The sequence below is a fragment of the Rutilus rutilus genome, assembly GCF_951802725.1.
Source record: "Rutilus rutilus genome assembly, chromosome: 11".
NCBI lineage: Eukaryota > Metazoa > Chordata > Actinopteri > Cypriniformes > Leuciscidae > Rutilus > Rutilus rutilus.
Genome location: NC_140216.1, coordinates 17,454,666 through 17,482,366, shown reverse-complemented (window position 1 = coordinate 17,482,366; position 27,701 = coordinate 17,454,666). Strand labels below are relative to the sequence as shown.

At 36.5% G+C, this 27,701-nt stretch overlaps 2 protein-coding genes across 2 annotated transcripts in view; both read left to right on the top strand.

Moving 5' to 3' along the window:
- hivep3a (HIVEP zinc finger 3a) overlaps window positions 1-8,333 on the top strand; it is a 64,625-nt gene extending 56,292 nt beyond the window's left edge. The window contains exons 5-8 of the mRNA XM_084422706.1: window positions 774-949; window positions 1,494-1,595; window positions 2,272-2,945; window positions 3,778-8,333. Coding sequence (XP_084278832.1) covers window positions 774-949; window positions 1,494-1,595; window positions 2,272-2,945; window positions 3,778-4,350 — 1,525 coding nt within the window. The 3' untranslated portion in view covers window positions 4,351-8,333. The remainder of the gene's footprint in view (window positions 1-773; window positions 950-1,493; window positions 1,596-2,271; window positions 2,946-3,777) is intronic.
- Window positions 8,334-17,379: 9,046 nt separating this feature from the next.
- On the top strand, window positions 17,380-20,678 carry edn2 (endothelin 2). The gene is made up of 5 exons (XM_084424651.1): window positions 17,380-17,531; window positions 18,342-18,495; window positions 18,772-18,885; window positions 19,369-19,461; window positions 19,565-20,678. The coding sequence occupies exons 1-5, from the start codon at window positions 17,471-17,473 to the stop codon at window positions 19,650-19,652; spliced, it is 510 nt and encodes a 169-aa protein (XP_084280777.1). The 5' UTR covers window positions 17,380-17,470; the 3' UTR covers window positions 19,653-20,678.
- The last annotated feature ends 7,023 nt before the right edge of the window (window positions 20,679-27,701 follow it).

The following is a 27,701-nucleotide window of genomic DNA, read 5'->3' as shown; positions in this document are numbered from 1 at the left end:
GCTTATAACTGCTTATAAGTACATATACATTTAAACTATAATACATTTTCATTTAATTACAATTATCATGGAATTAAGTGCCAGAAAACATTACATTCAGTTTATACTTGTGTGTAGTCTTTTACAGTATTTAATTTCTGTAATAAGTACTTCTTTTTCACAAGGGTTCAGAAGGGTTTTTTTTATAATAAGAACTGTCAAGCTCCAGAAATGTCAAAAGTAGTCCATAGGGCTTGTGCGAGTCTTCTGAATCCATATGATAGCTTTGTTTGGAAAACATTTTTAGTGAATTATTCGCTAATTTAATTATGTGTTTGATTCGCTAATTAAACACATGGTTGTCATCAGTGATTATACAGTATATTGATCTCACAAGATATGTGATGTTATGATGATGATTTTTTAATTAATAGAATTTAGTTATTCTAAACATGTATGTAATTCAAAATTTGTGTTTTGTTTCTTAAACCAGTGTGTCCAGATTTTTAAAGCTTTGGCCATGAAGTTTCCATTTGGTTCATCACTTATTTTATGATATTTTTCTGGTGCTTGGTTTGTTACCTTTAGAGTTTGAAAACCACAATTCCCATTATGATAAAGAACATTCTGCAATATTTTTCTTTCCAACATTTTCGTGTTATCTATAGTCTTTCCCTTTAGTAGTTCAACTTATAAGGGGCAGTTTGTTATCTGTCAGTGACTCCTGATCATTGGAAAAGCCCGGTGAATGTTCACACAACATATTCTTTCAGCTTTAATGTTGTGTTTTCCAGCTACAGGTCAAGTGAGGAATACGTGTATGTACGTGGCCGGGGGAGAGGACGATATGTATGTGAAGAGTGTGGAATACGCTGTAAGAAACCCAGCATGCTGCGCAAACACATTCGACTACACACGGACGATCGACCTTACGTCTGCCAGCACTGTAACTTTGCCTTCAAAACCAAAGGTATGCTGCACCACTGATGAATTTGTGGCTTTTAGTTCATGTCTGTCCATATTATATTAATATTATTGATAAAGTAAAATATACATTTAATATTTATATTAACTTTGAGCCCATCTACTATACGCTAGTGTACTATACCTATTAACCTTTAGCAGATATACATTTAAAATGTACATTCCAAAATAAATAATCTCCTGCTCAAGGGCAAATGCAAATATTTGGTCAAATAAAGTGTACTGTGGAATAAGATTGCCACTCTCCCTAACTCCACCTGCCCCTGACTAGTAATAGCAAGAAGCAAATTTAAACTAATTTACGATAAGGACAAGACCATCAATATGCTCCCTGTCCTGTAATAGAAATATTGCCAACACATCAAAAATAGAGGTTTATAATAGATGTTATTGTATCACTAGTTCGATGACTTCGGAGGTTGTTTACATGGACAAAGTCTACACCTGGATTCTCACAGGGACGAACTTGATATAAATAAGTTTCTTTTTTTTTCATTCCCATGTTGAAGCTCTCATACTGTTTTCCTCAGGGAATTTAACCAAACATATGAAGTCAAAGGCTCATGGGAAGAGGTGTCCAGAGGGAACTGCTCCAGGACCAGTTCAGTGTGAGCTTGAGACAGATGAGGGAGGTGAGAAACTTGTTTTTGAAAGAAGTCTCTTCCCTTTGCTCACCAAGGCTACATTTATTTAATCACAAATACACTAAAACAGTAATATTATTACAATATAAAATAACTGTTTTTTAATATGTTTTAAAATGTAATTTATATCTGTTATGGCAAAGCTGCATTTTCAGCAGCCATGTACATGTATAATTTATATAAATTCAGACAAATTCTGTCTGAAGTATTAGTTACTCAATAACTTCTTTTTGTAGTTCTGTTTGTTGAAAGCATTAAAACTTTGTCTGTCAATTTGACTTAAAAAATGATCAAAGCAAATGGGCTTTATGCACAGCTGCACTACTTCCTGAACTTCAGGCAGGTCCTTTGTTTCCTGTCTGCCATTATTGGACCAACTGATTAATCCAGGTGGTCAGGCACACCTGGATTAATCAGTTTGTCCAATAAAGGCAGACAGGAAACAAAGGACCTGCCTGAAGTTCAGGAAGTGGTGCAGCTGTGCATAAAGCCCATTATATGATACATCAATTAATCTGATTATTTGGAAATAAATTATGTATTTACCATGAATTATTGTGGCATTTGGATTAAGTGTGGTTACTTAGCTAGTGATTGAATTGGTTAAATGTATTTGTCTTTTTTGTTTGCATAATTAAGATACAGTGACTCTCTTGTGCTGCAGGTGACAGTGATAAACGTTTCCTTGAGACGGATCTGGCGGAGGAGCACCAGTTCTCAGATGCAGAGGAGACAGATGTGGATGAGGCTGATGATAATGATGAGGGTGACGAGCAAGCATCATGCTCCTCTTCATCATCTAAGAGTGCGTCTCTCTCCAGAGATAATTCTGGCTCCTGTGACATCTCAGGCTTTTCAAACCCAGGCTGGGAACAACATCCCAAACCGCCTGTCAGTATGAGCCCCCGAAAACCGAGCCACTATGGAGAAGCTGCCTCTCCGAAGACCACAAAGTCTATAGTAACCCTTCCACACCTCGAACCCACTACAGGGAAATGCTCATCCCCCATCCGCAGCCTGTCTCCTGGCCTGCAAATGTCCCCTGCTTTACCACAGTCTCCTCAGCGAGACATGTCCCCTCTACGTTGTCCCTCTCCGAGACATAGTCTCTTTCCATCATCCTGCCTTTCCTCTTTGTCTCCTTCTGAACACCCAGCCTCATCGTTCCCAGAGAGACGCGTGTCCCCCATTAGAACCTTGTCCCCCATACAGCCTTCGTCTCACAGTTGTCCACTTGCGTTGACTGTTGGGGCCAGCGTGACTGTTCAGTACCAAGCTGATAGACCGAGAGATTCTACAAAAGCCTCACCCAACAGATTAAATCTCAAGACCAAACCGGTAAGTGTCTTTATGTAGATCTTTCTGACTGAATGTAAGAAGTAACAAGTGACCATAATGCTGATAAGAAAAAGTTAAACGACCATGCCATTTATTTAGTGCATTTTTATATTGGCCTGATCAAAAATAATGGTTTCCCGTTTAAACCTGTTTTGTTTAGTTTCTCTAAAATAAAATGACACTTTTATTACCCTTATACCCATAGAATTTTTTTTTTTTTTTTTAAATGTATTTAAATAGTATTCTCGCTTGACAACAGTGTTGATGTGCAGAACACATACTGGCTAGCTTTACTGACTCCATTCATCCTTGTTTCAATAGTGAGTAAATTGTGGGTTTCTAGTCTTGATAGCTAAATATGTAGATGCTTCTTTCTTTGTCTAAGTTTGTTTTACTCCACTTATAGAAAGATTTTTTTTTTATTAGTGCACAAAAAGACACCCAAATATATCCAAGATAAACATCCAAAAACACATATCCTGATTCTAAAAGCACACTGTGTGTTATTTTTGTGTCGCACCTTTATTACAAAAAGAAGTCAAGCCACCGGTCTTTACATACAATTAAAGCCAAAACCTTAGATAGTAACCCATGAAATGATGAATGCATACTCATCTGTTTACCATCTACTGTATGAAGTAAAAATTTGGGAAGAACCAGGACTATCTTTAGCTGTCAAGACCGTAGCTGCAAAAAAAAGATTAACCACACTGTTTAGAAATAACGTCCTTTTGCCTAGAATAAAGATGACTGCACTAGTGGTCACTCTACAATATCCAACAGACCACTTGGTGATTTCACTAAAAAAAATGTCTTTCTGGCTACCCTCAAGGAGAAAACACACAGTCCTAAGAGAAGGACCAACATGACACAGTCTTGGCCTCTGCCACATGGGCGTCTCTCCAGGAACATGCAGCTGAAAGAAGGCCAGCGTGTGTTAAGTCACCTGCCACTGCACTCCCAGCCCCAGGTGATGATTCCCAATCTCAGCCTCACGATTCCTATAGGCGGGATCCAGATGGTGCAGCCACGCTCCAATATGCTCCTCCGAAGCGCTTCTCTGAACCACAGTGTGGCCCAGATGACTGTCACTGTACTGACAAAGGAGAAAGGGGCAGATGGGAGTCCTACAGTTGAAGTTCCTCATCGTAAAAATCAGCTGATAGTGTTCACGGAGCCTACGGTGGAGATGAGCTCTAAGAGTAACACTTGTTCCGATGAAGACAAGGAGAAAATCCGGGGAGTTATTCAGTCAGAGCTAGTATCAAAAAAGAAGGAGGTTCCCAGCGTTCCCATGACGACCTGGAAGAGTATCTCTCAGAGAAATAACAGAAAGCATTCTCGAAGTCCCAAGAAAGCTCAGCCGGTAGACAGCTCAAGAACATCCATGGACACAAAGTGTTAAAGAAAAGGTTCAGCCAAAAATGACAATTCTTTCTTCATTTATGCATGCGTAAAATATGTCATTCCAAACCTGCATGTTTGGCAGAATGTTCAGTTTTGCTCTTTTTAAACAGTGGCATTTGGTACTGTCTAGAATTGTCAGAAATGAACGGGCTTGGGGCAAAAATGATACCAAAATGCACAAGACTGCCTGCATAGACACAAATCAACACCTGCATCTTCATCACCGCCCTCTTGCGTGTTTGATATGCAGGCAGGAGAAGTAAAAACAGGATTATTTACATTGTGTTTCCACTGTGTTAGTTATACTGAAAGCTTCAGTGAAAGTGCAGAAATCTAGTTGTGCTCTACGCATTACTGTGATAGGCTACAACGCTCATCCCTGCAACCTTTTATGCAATGTGAGTAGATATGAATATAGTGTAATGCTGTAATCAACCCTTTTCACAACTAGATAAAATAATACGTTTTTTTCTTAAATAGGGGAGAGTGGGGTAAGATGAGCCTTTTTTTTTTTTTTTTACTTGTGTGTTCCTCAAGATAAGAGAAAATTAGGCAGAAGTACATTGAATGTATAAAAAAAAAAAAAAAGGGTTCTAAAAATATGGCTTCTTATTAAAAAGTGTTGCTGTGGCTCAATTTACCCCAGGATAGGGGTAAGTTGATCTGAGTCAGAGGGTTGCATCATCTGGGTGTAAACTGACCATCTAACTGAATGTGAATCAACCCCTTGTAATTTACCTAACCCATCATTTACCTATTTTAAAAAAACTAATTTAGTAACTAAGTTGTAATTTCAATATCTTTAATTGTTTATATTTCTGAAACAGTATGTTTAACATCAAAGTTGTAACCTTCCCAAAAACCAGACTAAACAGAGAGTTTGTTGAGTAAAATTAAACAACAACTGAATTAGAATGAATGAATAAATGTCACTGACACTAATAAACATTTTAGTCAAAACAAAAGGTTCTTGGCATGGTAGTTTTTCTGCAATGTTAGGCCATTAGGGACTATGGGTGGAAAGATATATATGATTAACTGGGATGCACCAATACCACTTTTTCAGAACGAGTCAGATACCGATACCGATACCGAAACCCGATACCTGTATTTTCACTGCATTTCTAACATTTCTAATTGTATTTAAAAGATAAACCAAAAGAATATAAATCATATTAGTTTGCTTAATTTGTCCATCAAATATATATTTCTTTCAGTTATTTTCATGGTTAATTAAGCCTGCTAAAATGCATTGTATGAGCTTCTGTTACTTTCTACATAAACTGGTGTGAATAAGACGTGAAAGACAATTCAATTCAGTATTTGCGCGCTGTCTATCAATTTTCAGACTGGTCGCTTTGGATGTTTCGTTCATGGAACTTCTTGACCTGCAAACGTCCTGTAATAATGTAGGGAACCACCCATTATACATAAATCATGTAACAGTTCATGTTTTACTTACATATACGATTTAGTTTTAATCCAAATAACACGTGCTGAGTGAACGATTAGCAATCAGAGCATTCAACAGAAGTGCTCTCTCTCTCTCTCTCTCTCTCTCTCTCTCTCTCTCTCTCTCTCTCTCTCTCTCTCTCTCTCTCTCTCTCTCTCTCTCTCGGCTGTGTTATAAGTTTTGATGTGATTTAGGTGGTTTGTATTGTTGTTGCTAATGCTTTGATAAGATATTGTGTCTATAAATAGTTGTTTCCACTAAAAAAGTATGCATTTTTACAATACAAATCTTTAAGGGCCGTTTTCTCAAAATGTTTTTTTTTTCTTTTTTTTCTCATACTCTGAGCCAGAAGTATCCACTTCAGCAGCACTTACATACACCAAACTTTCCAGTTGTATTCCTATCTATATTCTTAAGGTTTTTACAGAGGGGTTTGTTCATATATCATTCAGATTCTGATTTATACAAAATTGTATACCTAAAAACGGGGCGAAAATTGCTTTTTTATGGCTGTTGTTGGTATCGGAGAATTTTTGTACATGAGCTCAGTATCAGGTACCGGTATCGGTGCATCCCTAATGATTAAGCAACTTCTGGTTCTTATCAGAGAAGGATTTGGTGTACTGTACTTGCATTGTTCCTATCAAATAAGCTCAAACTAAAACTAAATAAAAAAGTATAAACTAAGCCATTTTGTGTAATATTACATTGAAATTATACCAGTTTATACTTCAGAGATTTAACTTAACTAGTGCCTTATGGTGGGGTAAGTTAAAACGCTGACCCCATAGCTGCCATTTTGGGCAAAACTAGCTAGCTTACCAATTCAGACTAATATTTAGCTAAATGATTTGCATAGTTTTATACATAGCTAAATCACCAATATGGATCATAAATATTTTTAGATCTGGACAAACTTGCTTTGATGTAACAGCCACATCTGTTATGCTAAATTTTTACTTTGACAAGCCAAAAACAGTTTTTAACCCTTTATGGGGCAAGTGACTATATTTAGTCACTTCCGCACTCATTCAAAATGCCCCCCCCCTGCCTCCGTTTGGAGTGCTAGAGTCATGTAGTTTGCTCTCAGCCAATCAGGGGAGATCAAGCTATCTGACAGATATTGACATCAAGGCATCTGACCAATCAGCAGTGGCCTGGCGCACCTCAAACACAGCCATCTTGCAGAAATCAAAAATATTGCTTTTTTGAACCTGGCTTCTCCCAAAGTTATAGTTATAACATCATAACTAAACATGGTAAGTTGATGTAACTCACAAATTATTTGGTTGAATAGTTGTGTTAAAGATTAGGATTGCTGTTATTTGCATAGCATTTGTAAAAATTAGTTTAATGATTGGCTGAAAACTAAATGCACCATATTTGATCATATGCCCCGTTTACCTAAGTCGAGGAAGTGTCCATTTTTAGACATATGCCTTATGAACGTTTTTTTTTTTTTTATTATAGTTAAATGGCATACACGGGTGCTTATTGTTCGTGTGAGGCCTAGTACTGTGTGAATTGATTGTAATTACTGAATATTGGTTTGTGATAAAACGCAATTATGAGCAAATATAAGCTCATGGCCATAGGTGAGAGTAGGAACGGAAAATAGACCGGAAAATCGAGAGCTTTGCCTGGCAGCTCCTTCTTCACCACGACAGACCGGTACATAAACTGCATTACTGCAGAAGCTGCACCAATCCGTCTTCAATCTCCCGTTCAGGCCTTCCCTCACTCGTGAACAAAACCCCAAGATACTTGAACTCCTCCACTTGAGGCAGGAGCTCTCCACCAACCTGAAGTGAGCAAGCCACCCTTTTCCGACTGAGGACCATGGCCTCGGATTTGGAGGTGCTAATTCTCATCCCAGCCGGTTCACACTCGGCTTCAAACCATCCCAGTGCATGCTGAAGGTCCTGGCCTGATGAGGCCAGCACGACAACATCATCCGCAAAGAGCAGAGATGAAATTGTATGGTCCCCAAACCTGAAACCCTCCGGCCCCTGGCTGTGCCTAGAAATTCTGTCCATAAAAATTATTAACAGAACCGGCGACAAAGGGCAGCCCTGTTGGAGTCCAACATGCACCGGGAACAAGTCTGACTTACTGCCGGCAATGCGAACCAAGCTTCTGCTCCTACAGGGACCGGATAGCCCTTAGGAAAGGGCCCCGGACCCCAAACTCCCGGAGCACCCTCCACAAGATGCCCGTATCAGTACCTAAAGACAGAGATGTCTCTAAATAAATGTTCCTTGCAGTTTGTGCCTATAATAAATAAATGTTCCTTGCAGTTTGTGTGTGTTTGTGTCATATATTTTTTTAATTCACTCTCTGTAATTTATTTTACCCTAGACAGGCAAGTGCTCATATATGGTAACTTCATTGACCTTGATTTGCAATGCAAAGATGAAAAAAATTGAGAAATTTTTTTTTTGTTTAAATGTCCTTTAACATCCCCCATTAGGGTTCTGAGGTTAAAAATTTGAATTTCCAAATATTTCAATGAGTGCCCTATAAAGGGTTAAAGTAAATGGGTGCCTTCCACTCCTCCCGTGTGCTTCTCCTTTTCACAGTCTGTCAGAAATATGATGGGTGGTTCCAAAATATATGGTCAAATGACAATAAAAGTGTATGGTTGCCAAGATAAAGGGGGTGGGTCAACTTACCCACTGACTCATCTTGCCCCACTCCCCTCTACTCATTTAAATTTTACAGTGAAATATAACATTTCTTATTTTGATTTATTCAGTAATTTTACTTAATGCTAATTTGTATTAATTACTTATAACTTAATAATAATAATAATAATAATAATTATTATTATTATTATTATTATATAATCACAAAATCTTGGCCAAATTGTGCATCCCTTAAAAACAAGCAAAGCAAACCTGTTTTTAATTAACATTTTAAATTGCAAATCGCAATTCGATTTTCCCTTAACAGCAGCTGTATACTCAAAGATTTTCAAAAGAGTTCCACATACTTATTCCAGTAACAATTTACAGTAAGGTTTCAATAGTTAACATTAGTTGAAGCATTCAATACTATTAACAAACAACGAGCAATACATTTGTTAGACTATTTATTAATCTTTGTTAATGTTAGTTAATAAAAAAGTATTCATTCAAGTTCATTGTTAGGTTATGGTAACTGCAGGTCCATTAATTAACATTAACAGACACAACTTTTAATTTAATTAATACATTAGTAAATGCTAAAATTAGCATAAACAAGGATCAAGAAATGCTTAAAGGGCATGTGTTGTATGGATCACTTAAGGGTACTTTTCGTTGCTTCAACATTCTGCTTTGCATGCCGGTTTGGATATGAGGGTGAGAAAATGATGACAGAACTTTATTTTTGGGTGAACTATCCTTTTATAGGTCTGTCAGATTTCTGTGTACCACAGAAAATGTCACAGGTCATGATTCAAGTCACTTGGACTAAAGCTTTGCTGAATAACCAGAGTCATTTTTGCTTTGTTTAACCTTATGTAGATACATTATGTTCCTGATCTATGTATATTTTCCTGTCTGCATTCTACATAAACACCAAACACACAAATATGTGTGTGTGATCAGTGTGTAATAAAATGAAAACATTTATTTCATATATTTAACAAAATTATATATAAGGTGCCAATAAAATTCAACTCCCATTTTCACGTTTTATTGTGTTACTGCATGGAACCATTGAACGGGGGAAAAAAATCCTCTCATTAAAAATATATCTATATCCTGCTGTAAATCTTAATAGAAATCCTACTGTACAAATGTATGTTTTTATATGCATTTATACTATATTCTATGGCATTGCAGTGTGTATGTGTTTTTCTTTGTTGTATGTGATGGTCGGTAGAATATTTTTGGCCAGCATTTTAAACACTCATGCATTTCCAGTGAATAGTCTAGAATATGGTCAAACCCAGAAGATGAGCAGCTCTGGTTGATGGTTCAGTTGTTCTTGTGGTGTTGATTATTTAGATGTGGGAAGATGTCAGTATGGTGTTCCTCCCGTTGTGACGTATCCAGATAGACGGAGATCTCTTGTGTAATCTTACAGACAGGACAAAGTATTATCAGAAATATAAGAGTAACATGAATTTAAATTAAATGATGTTACAAGAGTCTGCTGTTGCTTTGGCCATGTTTATTTATTCGATAATCTATGCACAAAATGATTATGTGTTCTGTCATACTTGTATTTCAAACTATATGCAAAGATATTGTTAATGTATGGATTCTGATAACTAATGCTATTAATAGCATTTTTATATTCATGTATATTCATGAAAATCTGATGTCATTTTAATTAAATACAATCATTATATCTGGTAACGCTATTTTACAGTGTCCTTGTTTTCACAAGCGTTTCCATCACTCCTCAGTGTTTACACAGGTTTGCGTTTTTGAAGTTTGCGCAGAGATAACCTTTTTTTCCAAAAAAATTCAAGGCTTGCACCTTGGAATCTATTTCAGGGTTTGCGTTCTCGAGCCACCAGCACTGTTGTTGTGCGGATGAGCGGGCCGGAGAACGTTGAGTGTTTTCTGTTAGAACGGTGTCGTGTTAGCGGCCCCTAAGTTAATAACTAATGATCTTTGCAACAGAAGTGAATCAATCAATCAAAACCAACTTTAGCTGGACAATAACTTTATTCTAGAACTGCTGTAAAGCCAAAACAATCTCTGTACTGTAATTTCCTATTATCATTGTAAAGCTGCTTTGAAACAATCTATATTGTTAAAAGCGCTATATAAATGAAGGTGACTTGACTTGACTTGTTACACGTTACATGTAATTACGGTAGTAATAACTATAAATTATGCATAATTACATGCAACTAACCCTAAACCAAACCCCAATTCTAACCCTAACCTATTAGTCACCTTCATTTAGATAGCCCTTTTTTACAATACAGATTGTTTCAAAGCAACTTTACAGTGATAACAGGAAATTAATGCAACAAAGATTGTTTTTGGCTGTACAGCAGATCTAGAAGAAAGTCACTGTCCAGCTTAAGTAAGTTTTTAATGGATTAATTTCACACGACACAGGTTTCAACTGAAAACAGAAAACTTTTTTTATTGAATTGTACACTTTTAGTGTACTTCAAATCTTAAAAGTCACAAATCTTAAATGTTACGATTTAAACACACTTAACACTTTTAAAAACTGCATGTTACTTTGTAATAAGTTAATGTATCGTATAATATAATGTACTAGATTGTCACTTCATTATAAATCTGTAATTACACATTTTATAAATACTTTATAGGTTTCAATATAAATTACATAAAAGTATATTTTAGTTTAAGCTTATAATTTGGCAGCACACTTTAACCAAATAATTAATTTAGAAGTAATTATGAAATGACAAATAAAGATGTTAAGTACTTAAGTCTTATTTAAATGCACTTAAGTCTTATTTAAAAGGCTTTAAAAAGCACTAATTAAAGCACACAATAATTTTAACCACATTTCCATGTCAATAATTTAAACAATTATGCAGTCTGAAACCATCACATTCTTTAGTATTTAAGTATTCTTCAGTATATATTCCTTAAAGTATATTATAGCTGTAATAAATACTCTTTTTAAAAGTATGTTAAAGTTGACTTCTTTTTCACAAGGGTAAGTTTAATGTACAGCAATATTCTATCATTTCTGGATAGAGTTGCTCTAGAGAATTGTCTCAGCTAGTGGAATGGCTTGGTGTTTAAGGTAGATGGGAGAGCATAGGTTCTTGTATAACACCAGCATATTTCAGCAGTGTCATGCTGCTAACCAGGAAAACATTAACTGTACACTTAACCTTAAAATAATGATATTGTTGACTCCACTTGAAGGCAGTAAAGTGTGTGACCTTATGAATATGCTCAGAAGATACCATAGAACTTTGGTGATAACGCCCCCTACTGGCACATGATCATACTTCTAAATAATGTACTTTGATTCTTTATATCACGCTTAATGAATGGCTCCGTGGTTGATTGAATAGTTGTTCAGTTTTTTTTTTTAAAGTTTTATCAGTCATAAATCAGATTTTTTTAAAATGAATTTTACTAACAAACTAATATCACAATATCATCATATTTAAAATTATTGTCATAGCTGTTGAAAAACAAGTGAACACAATAAAACCACACTAAAGTTGTCAAATTGTACAGTCACATGTGTTTTATAGAATTGATATATTATTTAAGAATATATTTATAAATGCTGAAAAATGACAACTTATCCCATAAAGTGTGATATCATGCCTCAACATGACCCCAGCCTCCCTATATTTATATTAGAACATCAGGCTTCATTAATAACTATTTCTTTACTTTTTCACTCATTCATTTGTAGCGTTCTTTTTTCTTAAGGAACTGAGAATGCTAATGTAATAAATGGAGTGTCTACTCTCAGTTCGTCACTAGAGGGAGCTGTAAATGCGCTGAAACTTAAATGAAAGGTTCTCATGCTTAAAGTCAACGTGTTGACAACGTGTTCAAAGTGCTATCGATAGCTAAATAGACTCTACATAGTACAGTACAGATAAACGAATGAAATTATCTTATCCATTTTTCAATTAAAAATAATTACAAAATAATCCTATAACAGTATATTGCATACACGAAATACAGACATAATGATTTTTATACTGTACAAACTCTATGCTCTAACGGTAAGATTTATAAGCTGTTTTCCAAATGGGGACCAAAATTTGTCCCCATAATGTAGGGTTTACCTGAACCACAACACACACACACACACACACACAGTATAGAGCTCAGCAACCATTGGTTATGAGTTTAGGTATCAGCATTGACATTTGTTTACTGATGTTTATTTAGAATATGTACGTTTCAATAAGACAGTGAGGGTTTTTCAGTCAGGCCCGTATGGTGCTTGATTTCCAGACCCAGATCATGAAATGTTTGCGTTCTTTACTGTGATGCAGGTCATAGCTCACACCAGAGGAATGTACAGGAAACGGAAATGGACATGTGTGTGTGTCTACCCTATCCTCTACCGTCATTGCCTTCATAGTCATTGGTCAAAGATAATGGATCATCTCATGCAGGATTCCAAGAAAGTGATTCCATTTGTCATTGTTTGGAATTCCTCAAACACCTCTGTTACTGGGGGCATAAACATCAAAGCGATTATACCTTCAGGTAGCCTGTGATAAGGATGCATTTTGCAATTTTGAGGGTGTGTTCGAAAACACCTAGATTAAGCATAGCTATTACTCATAGGCCTATACGGAGAGTTAGTGATGTGAACATAAGCAATGTATTAAATTTTGCTCATCCTGCACCGTTACACTTAAGCAACCATCTACTGCATTAGCAATGCCCTAGCAACCACATAACCACACCTTGGAAACCTCCCACAACAATCTTAATTTTTTTTAAACATTTCTTTTTAACATTTCTGTAAAAGGGATTTGTATAGGGATCCCTTGTGAAAAAACTATATTTATTTATTTAAAAACTACTTCTTTAATTGTATACTGTGTATTGAATGTAATGATTTCAGTTTAAATGCAGCTAGCTGAACTTAAGAGTGCTTTAATGACTCACTTAAAGGGATAGTTCACCCAAAAATGAAAATTGGCCCACGATTTACTCACCCTGAATCCATCCTAGGTGTATATGACATTCTTCTTTCAGACGAATACAATCGGAGTTATATTAAAAAATGTCCTGGCTCTTCCCAGCTTTATAATGGGAGTGAATGGGTATATGATTTTGGAAGTCAGATGGAAGTGCATCTATCCATGATTAAAGTGCTCCACACGGCTCTGGGGAGTTAATAAAGGGCTTCTGAAGTGAAGCGTTGTGTTTGTGTAAGAAACATATCCATATTTAAAACTTTATAGACTAAAATAGCTTCCGACATAACTCTGATTGATTCGTCTGAAAAAAGAATGTCATACACCTATGGCTTCAGAGTGAGTAAATCATGGGCTATTTCATTTTTGGGTGAACTATCCATTTAAAAAGGACTTAGATATGAATATGTAATTTCATATTTACGCCTCTTATTTTTGAAATGTGGTTAAGATGTACTGACAAGCATTTATGGTAAACTACAATATACTTCAACCTTCTATCAAAACTTACAGATAATGGTGAAGTTGCAACTTAGTCAATTAAAAATATAATAACTTTAAATGTTATATTGGATAAAACACTACAGCCAAATTATAAACAAGTACTTTGTGCTTTAGTATGTTAGTCATAGTCAACATGACAACATAATGATTTAAAATGTACTATAAGTAAATATTTTAAATTAACACTATTACAAGTGCTATTCTTGAAAGTGTTATCTGCAAGTATAGTTTTAAAAAAAAAAAACTTCAAATTTGAAGTACACTACAAGTGCACAATGAAGAGGCTACAATTAAGAACACTTCTTTTTCACAAGGGATAGTTCAGTCAAATAAAAATTCTGTCATCATTTACTCCTTCAGGTTATTCCAAATCTTTATTCGGTGATAAAGTCAAACAAAGTAATTTAGTCTTTTTGTCCATTTAATGGAAGTCAGTGGGGTGCAAAAGAACCCCAATTGACCCCGTTCGCAAAGACCTTTAGTTACTGTTGCTATGTCCGACAAGCCACGCCGCTCTCACGCCGCACACCATGTTCTCACGCAGTGAAAAATACATTGCGGAGCAAAGAGGACACTGACAGCGTGCTGATAGACAGGACATGGAACTTACTTTTGATATGAAACAAAGTCTCAACTTTCAAATTTGGTCATGTTTTTAGAGAAATTTCAACAATAAATATTGTTTTGTGGCTCTTTAATGTGTCTGACAGATCTCTGTACAGCCTCAGTTAAAGCTGCTCGTGAACCGATCATCTCTTCCTTTTAGTTGATTTGTAGCATCAAATAAACATGAATGAACATAAGAAGGAATGTTGTTTTAACTGCGGAAAGACATCAGTACAATCAGTTTTCAAGTTCAAATCCTCCAACGTTAACTCTCCTGACTGCTTTGTCGGAAAAAAATGGCGGATGGTGGATTATGATTGGTCAGATCGCCTGTCAATCAAACTCCATGCAAAGGGTCAATTGAAAACCAATTTACTTTAGAGGTATAAAAATAAAATAAAAAAAAGTGACCAAAAAAAGAAAACCTGATTATTATTATTATTTTTTTTTTTTTCATGGAAGAAAATTATGACAGAATTTTCATGTGAAGGGTGAACTATACCTTTAATATGTCACTGATACTGTATGTGATGTCTTAAAATGGGTCTATGTGGAATGGCTCACTTCACTATTCCAAAGCTAAGTTTCAACAATGACATCATTATTCCTGCATTGTTTAACAATTTTGCATGTCATATTTGCTGCTCTCCCAGTTTTGGTCGGGAAAGTCTTATGGAGCATAAGGTGTCAAAGTGCAGAGGAGCAGTGCATTCCTGAGAGCTTCTGAATGAATTCCACAGGCGCTTTCAGTTGTTTTGTGTTTGTCTGAGCAATAGCGCCACATTCCTTCAACAAGCCACCACGTTAAGTGGAAGAGGAAATGGATAAAGCGACATTGTTAGATTGTGACTGTAGAAACCGAGACAGAAAAACAGAGAGTAAGTCTGAGGTGTAGTGTGAGTGTACTGAGCAATCATTAACTTATCAAGCACAAGAATCTGTCTAAGAAAAACATTTTTATATACAGCACAATTAATCATATTCTTATGACTTTAAGCTCTTAGTTCATAAATCTGACATGTATGCAATATTTGATTGGGAAAATAGCAACATGTAATGATACAAGATGGGTTATGATCTTCAAAAATGATGGGACACTTAACAAACAGCTTTTAGTTATTGTTGTATCTTCTTGACCTCCACATTTCTAACAGGACAAATAATCTGTGGGGTGCCATTGTTTGGTAAATTGTGACATCACTCTGGCATTTCCTGCCCCCCTGCAGTGACTCCTGACTGTTTAATATTTGTCCAGTTTATAGGAGGAACATTTTTGTTTTGTAGGGCAGTTGCTGTATAAATTATCATGTGATATTCTCTATCCCATATATAACATCACATAACATATTATTGCAGAAGCCATCGTTTTTTTTTTTTTTAAATTGCATATCATGCATTTTAATTATAATAACCAACAAAGTAACCAACTCTCTAAATAAATAAATGCTTTAGTTATATTCTGTTAGAAAAAATATCAGGTTTTCTCTGCCATTACCATTATCATTAATTATTTGATATAGTCATAATATCGGCAAAATATGGAAAATAATTTAATTCAATGCTGGAAGAGCAGCTAGAGGACATTTGTGTGTACATTTCCTGTGTTTAATAAAATGTCTTCCTTCAGGTCAGAATATTTTGCATATTTGAATCAGTGACATTTGTTAACAGGAGTGTGCTGATAAGATTAATGACAGACAAATGATGCTGTCCTGACCTCCATTGATGGGGTTTCGTGTTTAATTTGCATATTTTCTGAATGTTATGTCATTTTCCCTGTGGTCAAATATATAAGGTTAGAAAAAAAAAAACTTTATTTTGATAGTCCACTTTAGACATTCTACTAACTATAAGTAACTTTGCAACTACATGTCAACTAGCTCTCATTAGAGTATTAGTAGACTTTAGTAGACTGTTAGGTTATGGTTAGGTGTTAGCTAGGGTTTGGGTTAGGAGAATAAGTTGACTTGTAGTTGCCAAGTTACTTACAGTATAGTCAGTAGCATGTCTGTTGGGGGACCAACAAAATAAAGTGTTAGCAAATATTAAGCAGTCTACTAATACTCTATTGATAGTTAAGTGACATGTAGTTGCAAAGTTACTTATAGTTAGTAGAATGTCTAAAGTGGACTATCGAAATAAAGTGTTACCAAAAGAGTCAACTGTCAGTGTCACATTATGAGTTATGAGCTTTTATATGATATATAAAATGTGTGTATACAGTAAAAGATCATTGCAAAACAAATTTAAGAAGGAAAATGTCATTGCTCAGATACACACACACACACACACACACACACACAGTAATATTGTTACTTTGCAATATTACTGTTTTTACTCAATATAATTAATGTTATAGAATCAAGAAATACACCCTAACCTGTGAGGATATAACCAATCTTATTATGCCATGACATATCCATAATCTGTGGTCCTGGACTGGATATCCTGGACATGCACTATCAGTCCTGCTTTTTCCTCCAGGGGTTTTCTGCACTAATGTGGAATGTATCCCTGGACACATGCAAAACATGCCATTAAATGCTATCTCCTCTGATGATGACAGCACGTGGGCTCCCCTGTGAAAAAAAAGAAAAGGTTTCCTGTTTCTGTGACACTGACTTATCCAGGGGGAGTTAATGACATCACTCCCTGTTCCATACCTTTCTTTTAATCTCCCCCCACATCATACATGCCCTGAACCAATCAGGAGGCAGAAAACTGAAATCAGTGGAACAGTCATTGTTTTGTAACCGTGTTAGCTCCAATCTCTGATCTCTGAAATGGGGAGGAGCGTTCTGGAGGATAAATGGAAGGCGGGCAGGTTGAGTTGAACACAAGCACCTGTCAGTCTCTCTCTTGAGCCCCGTGGACTGCAGACACTGACTGAACATCAACACTCAACTGGATTTAACAGACGTGTTAAACTCTTGAGAAACTACAATGGCTCTCTCACTGCGGATTGCTGTCTTTATCTCAGTTACACTATGTGTGCTACAGCAAGGTAAGATACTTCTACCTTTTAAAAGAAGAAGATTCAAAAGTGTTCTGTCCTCTTGTGTGAGTCACAAATGTATGAGCTGTGCACTTTCGGTTAGATTAATTATACGTTTCAGATTTTTTAGCTTGACAGCAATACGATTTTATGGAGCTTAGATGGAGATTTTTCATCTCAGATTTTGGAATTGAGAAAAGGTCTCCACTAATCAGATGTTATGATTAAATCGTCATATATGTCAGTGTATTCTCTTGTACTTTGTGACCCCACTGGTGGACATCTGCCAAAACATAACACACAAAGAAAATGATTGTCTTATTATCTTTACAGATAAGTGCAGCTGTCAGTACCCAGTGTCATATCTATATAGAGTAGTGCTTTTATACTGCATTTACATACTAGAATTTGTGCATTCATCAGATTACATGGAAATGAATTCTTTCCATGTAATTGATGGCATCGATGGGTCCATGATGAACCTTTAACATCCACGGAAACTTTCCAGTCCACAAACGGTTCTTTAGATTATTAAAATGCTTTTTCACACTAAGAAAAAATGGTTCTTTTAAGAAGGGTGCAATGAAAGGTTCTGTGTGGAACCAAAAATGGTTCTTCTATGGCATCACAGTAAAAAAAAAAAAAAAAAAAAAAAATATATATATATATATATATTTTTAAGAGTGGATGAAATATTGTGCAATTGGATCTGATCTGTACTTTTGTTGGTATACCGTATATTTGTAAGATTACCGTATATTTTAGGTTACCAGAAATCCATTTGTGAATGTTTCTTCAAAGATTCTGTGTGTTTTCTAGGGTTTGGATATCCACTATCCGAAAAGTCTGAAGCATCTAGCAATCCACCTGCTCTCAAACGGGTTCGTACCAAGCGCTGCTCCTGTAGCAGTTGGTTGGACAACGAGTGCATCTATTTCTGCCATTTGGACATCATCTGGGTCAACACACCAAGGTGAGTGTGTATATAAGATAAAATTGCATGAATTTAGGGAATGAGGTACTTGATAATTTTCAAAAAGACACCAGTTGAATTCATCTTAAATTAACAAAAGCTTTTCTTCTCATTGTAAAACCCCAAAATATGACTGGTAAAATGGTCCCAGTGCAAAATTAGGTCCAGAATATGTCATTTTAATAACATGTAGACACTGAAATACACAAAATTATAACATCTTGTGTGCATTTTAATGAATTATCTGCTAATTCTCTTCTTCGCATCTCATTACAGTAAGATAACCCCTTTTGGTCTGGGAAGTTCTCTTTCCCGTCGCCGGCGTTCCACTGGCCGTTGTGAATGTGCGAATCCCACTGATCGTACCTGCTCCAGTTTCTGTCACACCAGGTGAGCTCCACCCTGAAGATGAAATCAGATAGATACGTGTCATTTTTTCTGTCGTGGATGCCGTAGGCAGTCGTGTGTGACCTGCGGAGATCAGGGCAGTTTGTGTGGGAGGATTTACCAAGCTCTGATATGCATCCCTTTTTTGAGATAAAAGGAAATAAGGGAGTGAAAAAGAAAGCATCTAATGACTAAAGTAGTAATGAGTCATGCAGGTCCCAAAATCAAAGGACAACTATTTTTATTTTAAGTTTATTTTTTATCAGAACAGTCCTGTAGTTGTTCAAGGACGGCATTAGCTAATGTCTGTATTGGGAGAGACATTTGGATTTGGATGCCAGAGCAGAGTTTTTTTTATTTTATATATGTATATACAAAGCATATTTTATACAATAGCATTACCAGTCAAAATTTGGACACATTTGAATGACCAACTGTTAACTGGTGAATTTAGTGTGTGACCTTATTCTCAAATTTTATCTGCAGCTCAGAAAATCCAGATATGGAGATTGTGACCCAACTTGGTGACCAGTCAAATTACATGGGCAAAAGCAGTGATCATCTACTGTCAACTCTCAGGTAAATTTGCCATCAACATAAGCACTATTAGCACATGCTTTTGCTTCAATTAACACAAAATATCCTGCTCTGGGGCTAAACAATGTGTCATTTCCATTTGCAGGAAGGTGGTTAAAGACAACCTCATGACAGCGTCACGATCTGCTACACCCAAAAAGAAATCCAGAGCCAGGAATCTCTTGATCAGTTAGAGAGAGATGAAACGACGGTCGTGTGAGCATTTGAACAAAACCAATGCTGGATGAAGAGGATGTGCCTTGTGAGGAGAGGGGGCAAACATGGGGAATTCTCTGAATTCAAGATAGAACTGAGTGTTTTCTCAGTTGAGGTGGAGCAGAAACGTCTGTTCGCCAGAGTACAAGGATGATTTAGGTGGTGAAAAGAAGAACAGATCACCTTCTGCACCAGTAAAATTGTGACATTTCCAAATGAGTGAGCTGAAATCTGAAAAATCGCTGAAATACTGCAAACATTTTTGCAGGAAGTTATGGTGGGTTCTTTCTTGAAAAGACAAAAAATATATATGTATAAACATAAAAACCCTTTACCCTCAGACTGAAGGACTATTTTTTATTAATATTTTATTTTAATATCCTTTATTTATTAGAGTTTTTCTCTGTATCAGAGCTTAATTATATTATATTATTTATTTATTTATATATTTATTTAAATTTTATTTGGAAAATGAATGTGTCTGATGCTTTCTATGAACAACTGCTCAAGAAAGTGTCTAAATGAAAAGGAAAAAAAATGAAAAGGAAAAAGCTGTTGCCGTGAGGAATGTTTATCTGTTTTCCTTTTTACGACTTTTCCTTCCCTCCATTTTTACTCTTTTTTTCCCCCCTTCAGTGAAGGCGGAAGTATTTATTGCATACTTTCAGTTGGGTGTTTTTATTGTTCAGATACCAGCAAGTTTCAATAGCTCAACACTTGCCAAAAAATGCTGTTATTGTTTTCCTACATTACAAACCGGCTTCTACTGTCTGCTGGGTCCATTGTGTAAAAGACTTTAGTGCTACTGTATGTAGAGTTCCCATTACTGTCTCAAAATACCCTGAATTAAATGGAATCTATTAATGACTACATGTGTATTAGCCTACTATTTATACATGTACAGAGTTCTGACTATTGTAATACATTTAATTATCCTGACCTGCACCTGTTCTTGTTTTCTTCCTTATTCACATATACTTGAATGTTTAAACCTGAATTGCTTACGTCCAGAAGTCAGTTTATTTATTTAATTTATTCAATGAAATCTATTTTTTGTATCATTGTTTCTATTAATAAACAAACAATATACTATCAAATAACACAGAAGTCTTTATTGACTTATGGCAATTTTCTGTATTACACGGTCATTGGATCACGTCCAGATGAGTAAAATATCACATTAAACTCCTTGTTAAACATTAAATTCCTCCACAATGTACTGTAAATCCATCTTCTCATATACATCACACATTTATGAAACATGCAACTTTTAAATGAAAAAAGGGCATTTTATGCAACCCTTTATATGTGAACTAAATGTGAAACCATGTAAGATATTTTATTGTAATGTCAGTGTCATATCTGTGGCTGATGCTTTAAGATATCCTTGAAAAATGTTCATGCAGAACTTTGGAGTACTGAGAATTCCACATGTGCATTCAAACAGGTACGCAACATACCTATTTTAAAGGTCAGAAGAGATGTTAGCTACAGTATATGGATGAGGTGAGACTAAAAACATTTGTGTTATTTCATTTTTAACCAGAGTTTGACAGTCTTCTGAGACGGTATTTTATCTTTATCTTGTGCAGTCTCTTTGTCTACCACTCCATACCAGCTGCCCGAATGTTTACTCAATACTTGCAGTTTTGAAATTCCAAGGGACATTTAAGGTATTCCATAATGTAAGAGGAGAATATCATTATGTGGGTTGATCTATAGAATTTGGCTTATGTAAAAAAATAATTAAGTAAAATGTTTGAAATTCCTTACATAATTACTATGGGTTACTATGGAGTAATGTAACTAATGGAGCTTTCAATTGATTTTTGTATTAGATCAATTAGGCTACATTAAGTGCTGCATAATTAATTAAATGAACCACATTTAAATACAATGCAATTTTGCTGAAAATAAAAATGCTAAAGATGCAACAATTAAAAGATTATTACACTATTGTCACAGACAAATAAATTATTGCAAGGACACACTGTAAAAAATTTGCTGTAGTTATGCAGCTGTTTGCCAGTAACTTACTGTAGATTTAAATTTATGTTATTTACTGGCAACAGTTTGTTCAAAGTTAAATGAACATTAAACATTAACAAGTCTTTGTCTTTACAGAATAAAACTATAAAATAACACTCTAATGCAAAGCATTCTGGGAACCAGAAATCTTCATCAACCTTTTTCTGTTTTTTTTGCTTCAGATTTTGGTTCCCAGAATGCTTTGCATGAGGCTGTTATTTTAGTTTTATTCTGTAAAGATAAAGACTTGTTAATGTTTAATGTTCATTTAATTTTGAACAAATTGTTGCCAGTAAATAATATAAATTTAAATCTACAGTAAGTTACTGGCAAGTAGCTGCCAGTAATACTGTCATTTCTACAGATTTTTCTTACAGTGCAGATCTAGGAAAATTCCTTTTTATGAAATGTCAGGGCGTGATTAATTGTGTTAATATTTGTAAACATATTTTTACAAAGTTTAATTATAATACCACTATAACAGGTAAATTGACAGCCGTATAACCAACATGTCTTCAGCATATGGTAGTGTTTTTAGTAAGAGCTTTTCAATCTTGATAATATTTCAATACAGCAAATTTAAGTAGAGAATTTTAGATCCTTATGTACAACTAGGCCACAACTACAAGACTGAAACCAATTTTCTCCTCATCTCCTCTTTCTTTCTTCAGCGGAGATGAAAGCATCTTGTGCTCACACAGTTCTTTGAGAGTAAACAGCTGACTAAGTGTAAGAAAAAACAGGATGCTGTCTGCACATTCCCGCCGCATTCCTTCAGATGTGTAGTTAACGAACTAGGGAAAAAATGGAAAAACAGTGGAAAAACACTCTTTGAGAGGAACCTACGTGGCAAGGACGGAAACTGATTACGACTAAATTGTTGTGGTTGTCATAACACTGTGTGCTTTGTTTTAATATTTTCCTTTGTGTTCTTTAAGATTTTCAGTGTTGCTTAGGCCATTAGCAGTGGATGCAGGTGCATGTTTGTCTGCAGGTTAGCATGCATTCATTTAGAGGAAATATTATCTCTTCTGGATCATGTTTTTTTTTACAAACTAGGGTGATTGCAGCAGTCTGTTTCTGAAAGTTCCTAGTCTTCCTTTTCTTGCATTGCAGAAGTGTGTGTGTGTGTGTGTGTGTGTGTCTGAGATTTACCTATGCTTTGGGGACAAAATGCCCCAAGAGTTTAGCTCAAATTGTCCTCTCAAAAGGGGAAATTAAAATGCAGGGGTCTTCTTATAGGGGTAGGGTTAGTCTGTACTAATTATGTTTGGCCCTATATTGGGGGATTGGGATCAGGTATCGCTCTATAGTATTTGTATAAACTATTATTCTAAGAGTATTAGTAAAACTTGACATAACGTTGATGATGAAACGCTTAAAAAATGATTAAATTATGTTTTGATTAGATTTGAAAATTTATATTATGCTAGGTTCATAGTTGTACTGTAAGGCATATTATGGAACTTAATATAAAAACAATATAAATTAATGGGAAGTCCCCATCATGATATACAACCAAATATGTAACAAGAGTGTGTGACAATACATGTGAGATTAACATGTATCTAGCTGTGAAGCTCTGCACTATTTGTTGCATTCATTTCCTATTATCACTGTAAAGCTGCTTTGAAACAATTTGTATAGCAAAAAGCGCTATATAAATGAAAGTGACTTGACTTGACTCTGCCTGCCCAGAGGATGTAACATTCATGTGAAATTATACATGTTGCCTCTTATGTTATTTTTATAAAAAAGTTACTACATATACAGAACATGGCAAGGTTTCAGCAACAAAAATGTAATTGATTATTGATAACGACTAATAATTCTTCCATCAAGCAATGTAGTTCTCCAACAACATATTATCAGAACCGCTGTCAAGCAACACACAACATTGGTGCAGTAACTGATGAGGTCACAGGTGTGTGTTTATAAACTATTTTAGAACAACTTTGAATGCGGAACAAATGTATTCTAACTTAACCTCACAAGTGAATGATTTGAAAAACTCTTCATAGGCAGCAACTTTGTGAGCCACATAAACCATCCAAAAGACTCAATTTTGTAATGCTGAAAACATGCAAGGGCCAGGCCCATGGAGAGAAAGAGGACCTGGGGACTGAGGGAGAACAGAGGCCAGGTCAGAGCCGGCAGAGCAGGTGGCCAGGGTGGAGCAGTAAACCACCACAGCTGAGCAGGTGGAGCAGAAGACCACGGCAGAGCTGAAAACCACCACGACTGAACTGGCAGAGAAGAAGACCACCACGGCGGAGCTGGAAACCACCACAGCAGATTAAACAGAGCAGATAGTTCATAGGCACGTGACCGTGTCAGGCAGACAGAGAGTTCCAGGACGGCTTCCTTGGCCATTTTCTGACAGGCAGAGATGTGTCAGAGCTGACAGGGAGTTCAGGGATGACCTCTGTGGTCATGTTGGGGCAGTCAGAGTTCAGAGATGGTGGTCACGTCAGAGGGCACGTCAGAGTTCAGAATCTGCCCCCATTGCCATAACACGACAGACAGCGGGTTCAGGAAGGTAGGTATGCTGCTGCTGCCTCGGCAGGAGCTGTAGAAGGAACAGGAGGAGTGTGTGCAGCCCACACACACAAAATGGTAGTTGCCATCACAGAAAGCACAGCCAACCGTGGAAAGATGTCTGAGACCAATTGCACTGAGATGACCGGACTCGGGACCACCGGGCTTTGATGCTGAGACCACTGGACTAGGGACCACTGGACTAGGATGCGTTGAGACCGCTGGGCTTGAGTGCTGGGACCGCCAGACTTCAGATGCTGGCCGTTCGCGCATACATCAACGGAGGATCCGCCGCACTGAATACCAGTCTCCTCCACCCCGAGACGGATCCAGTTGCTAGGATGGTACTGGCCGATGGTGTCCGTGGTGGATCAAGCTCCACGACTCGTGCCTGTGTATATGCACTGAATGCTCTGGAGAGCTTCATAATTGATTGTATTTGCACTGAGTTTTTTGAAGAGCCGTGAGCATGACTTAGTAAAGCACGAGTAATGCAGAAGCCTCAGTAAAGCCGACCATGTCCTCTTCCTTCCTTATCCTGAATCACGTTACAAGGACCATCTGTGGAAAGTAGTGCATATAGATTTTCATTGAACATCTAAAACAGCAAAGAAATTGTCCTGAAAACGTGTGTGATAGGGTCAAGTCCAAAAATTCTGTGGTCCTCAAAGGAATTCTCCCCCTGACACAGAAGGATAAGACATAATCGTGCTAGATCCATTTTAGGTCAGTCGTTCTGTAATGCTGGGAGCACGGAAAGCAGGTGATGAACCGGATTTAAGTACAGGAGTTTTACTTATATTCCAAACGAAACATCATCAAACACTAACATCTAGGAACATGGGGAGCATAGCTAACAGGTATCCACACAGCAAACAACGACTGACAAAGGAACAAGGAAACACACAAGATAAGTAGGGCTAACAAGAGACAGGTGAAGGTGATTAGTTGCTATGGGAACAAACAAGGGTAACTATAGAAACTAACAAGGCAACAAATAAAACCGGAACTATCTGGAAGAAGAAAGAACACAGGAACAATGGGAACAAAACTATTAAACCTCCTTGCGCCCCTCAGGAACCCGATAATCAAGTCGTGCTTTCCCACAGTGAGTCGTGATGTGCAGCGGTAGCAGCAGACAGGAGAATGGAGGGAGACAGCCTTCGCTCCTGCTTCTAGCAGGAATGAAAGCATGACTCTGATCAGGCACTTCTCGGTGAGAAACAATCTGCAATCTCCGCACACAGGACAGGGACATCCTTGTCTGCCATTGGGGTAAACTGGACGCCGCTGAACCTGGGGGGACGCCAGGCAAACTGAATCGCACAGGCTGGAAAGCGCTAGCCAGGCTCCCAGACACCGTGCGAGCGAGACCAGTGGGACTACAGGGGTGGAGCACAGGGGCCTGACCCGGAAGGTAGCGTCCCAGAGTGCAGACATAGTGTGTGGTGTAACATTACATTAGCAATGCCAAAATCATGGGTTTGATTCCTAAGTAATGCATAAACATGACAAAATATGTAAGTCACTTTGGCTAAAAGTGCATGAATGGCAATGCATTCTGGAATTGAGCTCTCCATGAAGGTAAAGAAGTATGTCTTAGAAACAACCTGTTGAAACATCTTTGCTGACTAAGGGTTTTGAAACAGAGCTCAAACTAGCCAACATTCAGACTTCTGCTTTCTTAGAGCCCAAGACAAGTCTGCTGTTCCCAGGCTTTTTCATGTCCGGGCTTGAGACATATTTGAGCACATACAACAGCTCAAGATGCAGATCATGGTCATTCCTGTGTTGTGGCACACGTAGAGCAGATAGCCAAAACTGATATTCAGACGTCAAACCCTGCAGACAGTCAGACCCTCTTTATAAACAACCTTCAGAAAGCTCTGTAAACAGTCAAATCTGTCAGTTTAATTGCACTGGATAACTATCTTAATTTCTCATTCAAACCTGACAGTGATAACCATCTCTGGTTTACCCTGATCCACATACCAGAAAATGAAGGGAAACCTGGTGCAGGACGGTGGAATCTGCTCGGATTCATGTTGCGGGTGAATGCTGGAAGTCACGTCTACTGCGAGCAGGTGCATGAAGGTACGGCTGTTGACTGCAGATGCAGTTGTTTCCTATAACAGGTCTAAACACTTGGCAGAAGCAAACATATTTGTTTTTGTAGGAAGTCATTACTGCAGGTTGTGAAAAGAAGCAATACTATAGCATTGTCTATTGGATCAAGAATGGAGAAATTCTCATGGGAGTCACGTAAGAGTGCATTTCCCGCAGGGAAATATTACGTGTTTTGTGGAAGGAGGATCAACTATTTCAAATGAAAGACATCCTCCCTTCTCAAATCAGAAAGCAAAACACACTCTATTGAGAAGTACTCAACTTCAGAAGCACAGAGAGCCGTGTTTAAACAACAACAGATGCAAAATAGATTAGTTCTGCCACTAGTTGACACATAGGGTTGCACGTTGTATACGATATTGACCCAGCCACTTGTGTATTTGTCTGGACAGGTGTAAATATGTATGCATACCCTTGTGAAAAAAGAAGTGCATTTTAGCATACTTTTAAAAAAAGAGCACTTTGATTGAAAATGTTATGTAATATATTCATACACTTAACTGCATGTTATTTACAATTAAATGAAATTGTATATAGTTTAAATGTATTAAAAGTTGAATTATAGTTGAATTTAAGACCCAATTAAGCAGAACTTAAGTACATATTTATATGTAATTTTATAATTACTTCAATTGTTTTTGAAATATGGTAAAGTGTACTGCCAAATGTACTGACAAGTGGTAATGGTAAATTACAATATACTTTAATGCCATTTCTATTGAAACTTAATGTCATGAAATACTGCCATGTATTTAAATATATTTAATTACACATTTGTAATGATGAAGTTGCAATTTAATACATTTAAAATATATTAACTTTAAATGTATTATTGTATAACACCCTACAGTCAAAATTATTATCAAGTACTCCACATGTTCTTAAGTATGTTATCATCACATCAAAATAAGTGTACTTCAGATTACTAAAACAATGATTTAAAATGTACTTTGAAGTGAAACTTTTAATTTGACATTAGTACAAAGTGCACTTAAAAAAAAAGAAAAAAAAAGAAATAGTTCACCCAAAAAGGCGAACTTTTAAAAAGAAGATATTTTAAGAATGTCGATAACCAAACTGTTGGTAGTTCTACTGACTATAACTTTGCAAGTACATGTCAACTTATTCTAACCCTAACTCCACCAGTCTACGTATACTCTACTAACACTCGATGACAGTTAGTAGACATGTAGGTGCAACGTTAATTATAGACAACAGAATTTGTTAAAGGGACCATCAGAATAAAGTGAAACCATATCTTATTTTGTGTTCAGCAGAAGAAAGAAATTCATACAGGTTTGGAACAATTTGAGGTTGTGTAAATGATGACAGAA

Excerpts from the sequence above, each read along its gene's own strand:
- edn2 (XM_084424651.1), top strand. The coding sequence starts at position 17,471 with ATGGCTCTCTCACTGCGGATTGCTGTCTTTATCTCAGTTACACTATGT. Across the intron at positions 17,532-18,341 it reads ACTATGTGTGCTACAGCAAG|GGTTTGGATATCCACTATCC; the intron begins GTAAGATACTTC and ends TGTGTTTTCTAG. Across the intron at positions 19,462-19,564 it reads CATCTACTGTCAACTCTCAG|GAAGGTGGTTAAAGACAACC; the intron begins GTAAATTTGCCA and ends TTCCATTTGCAG.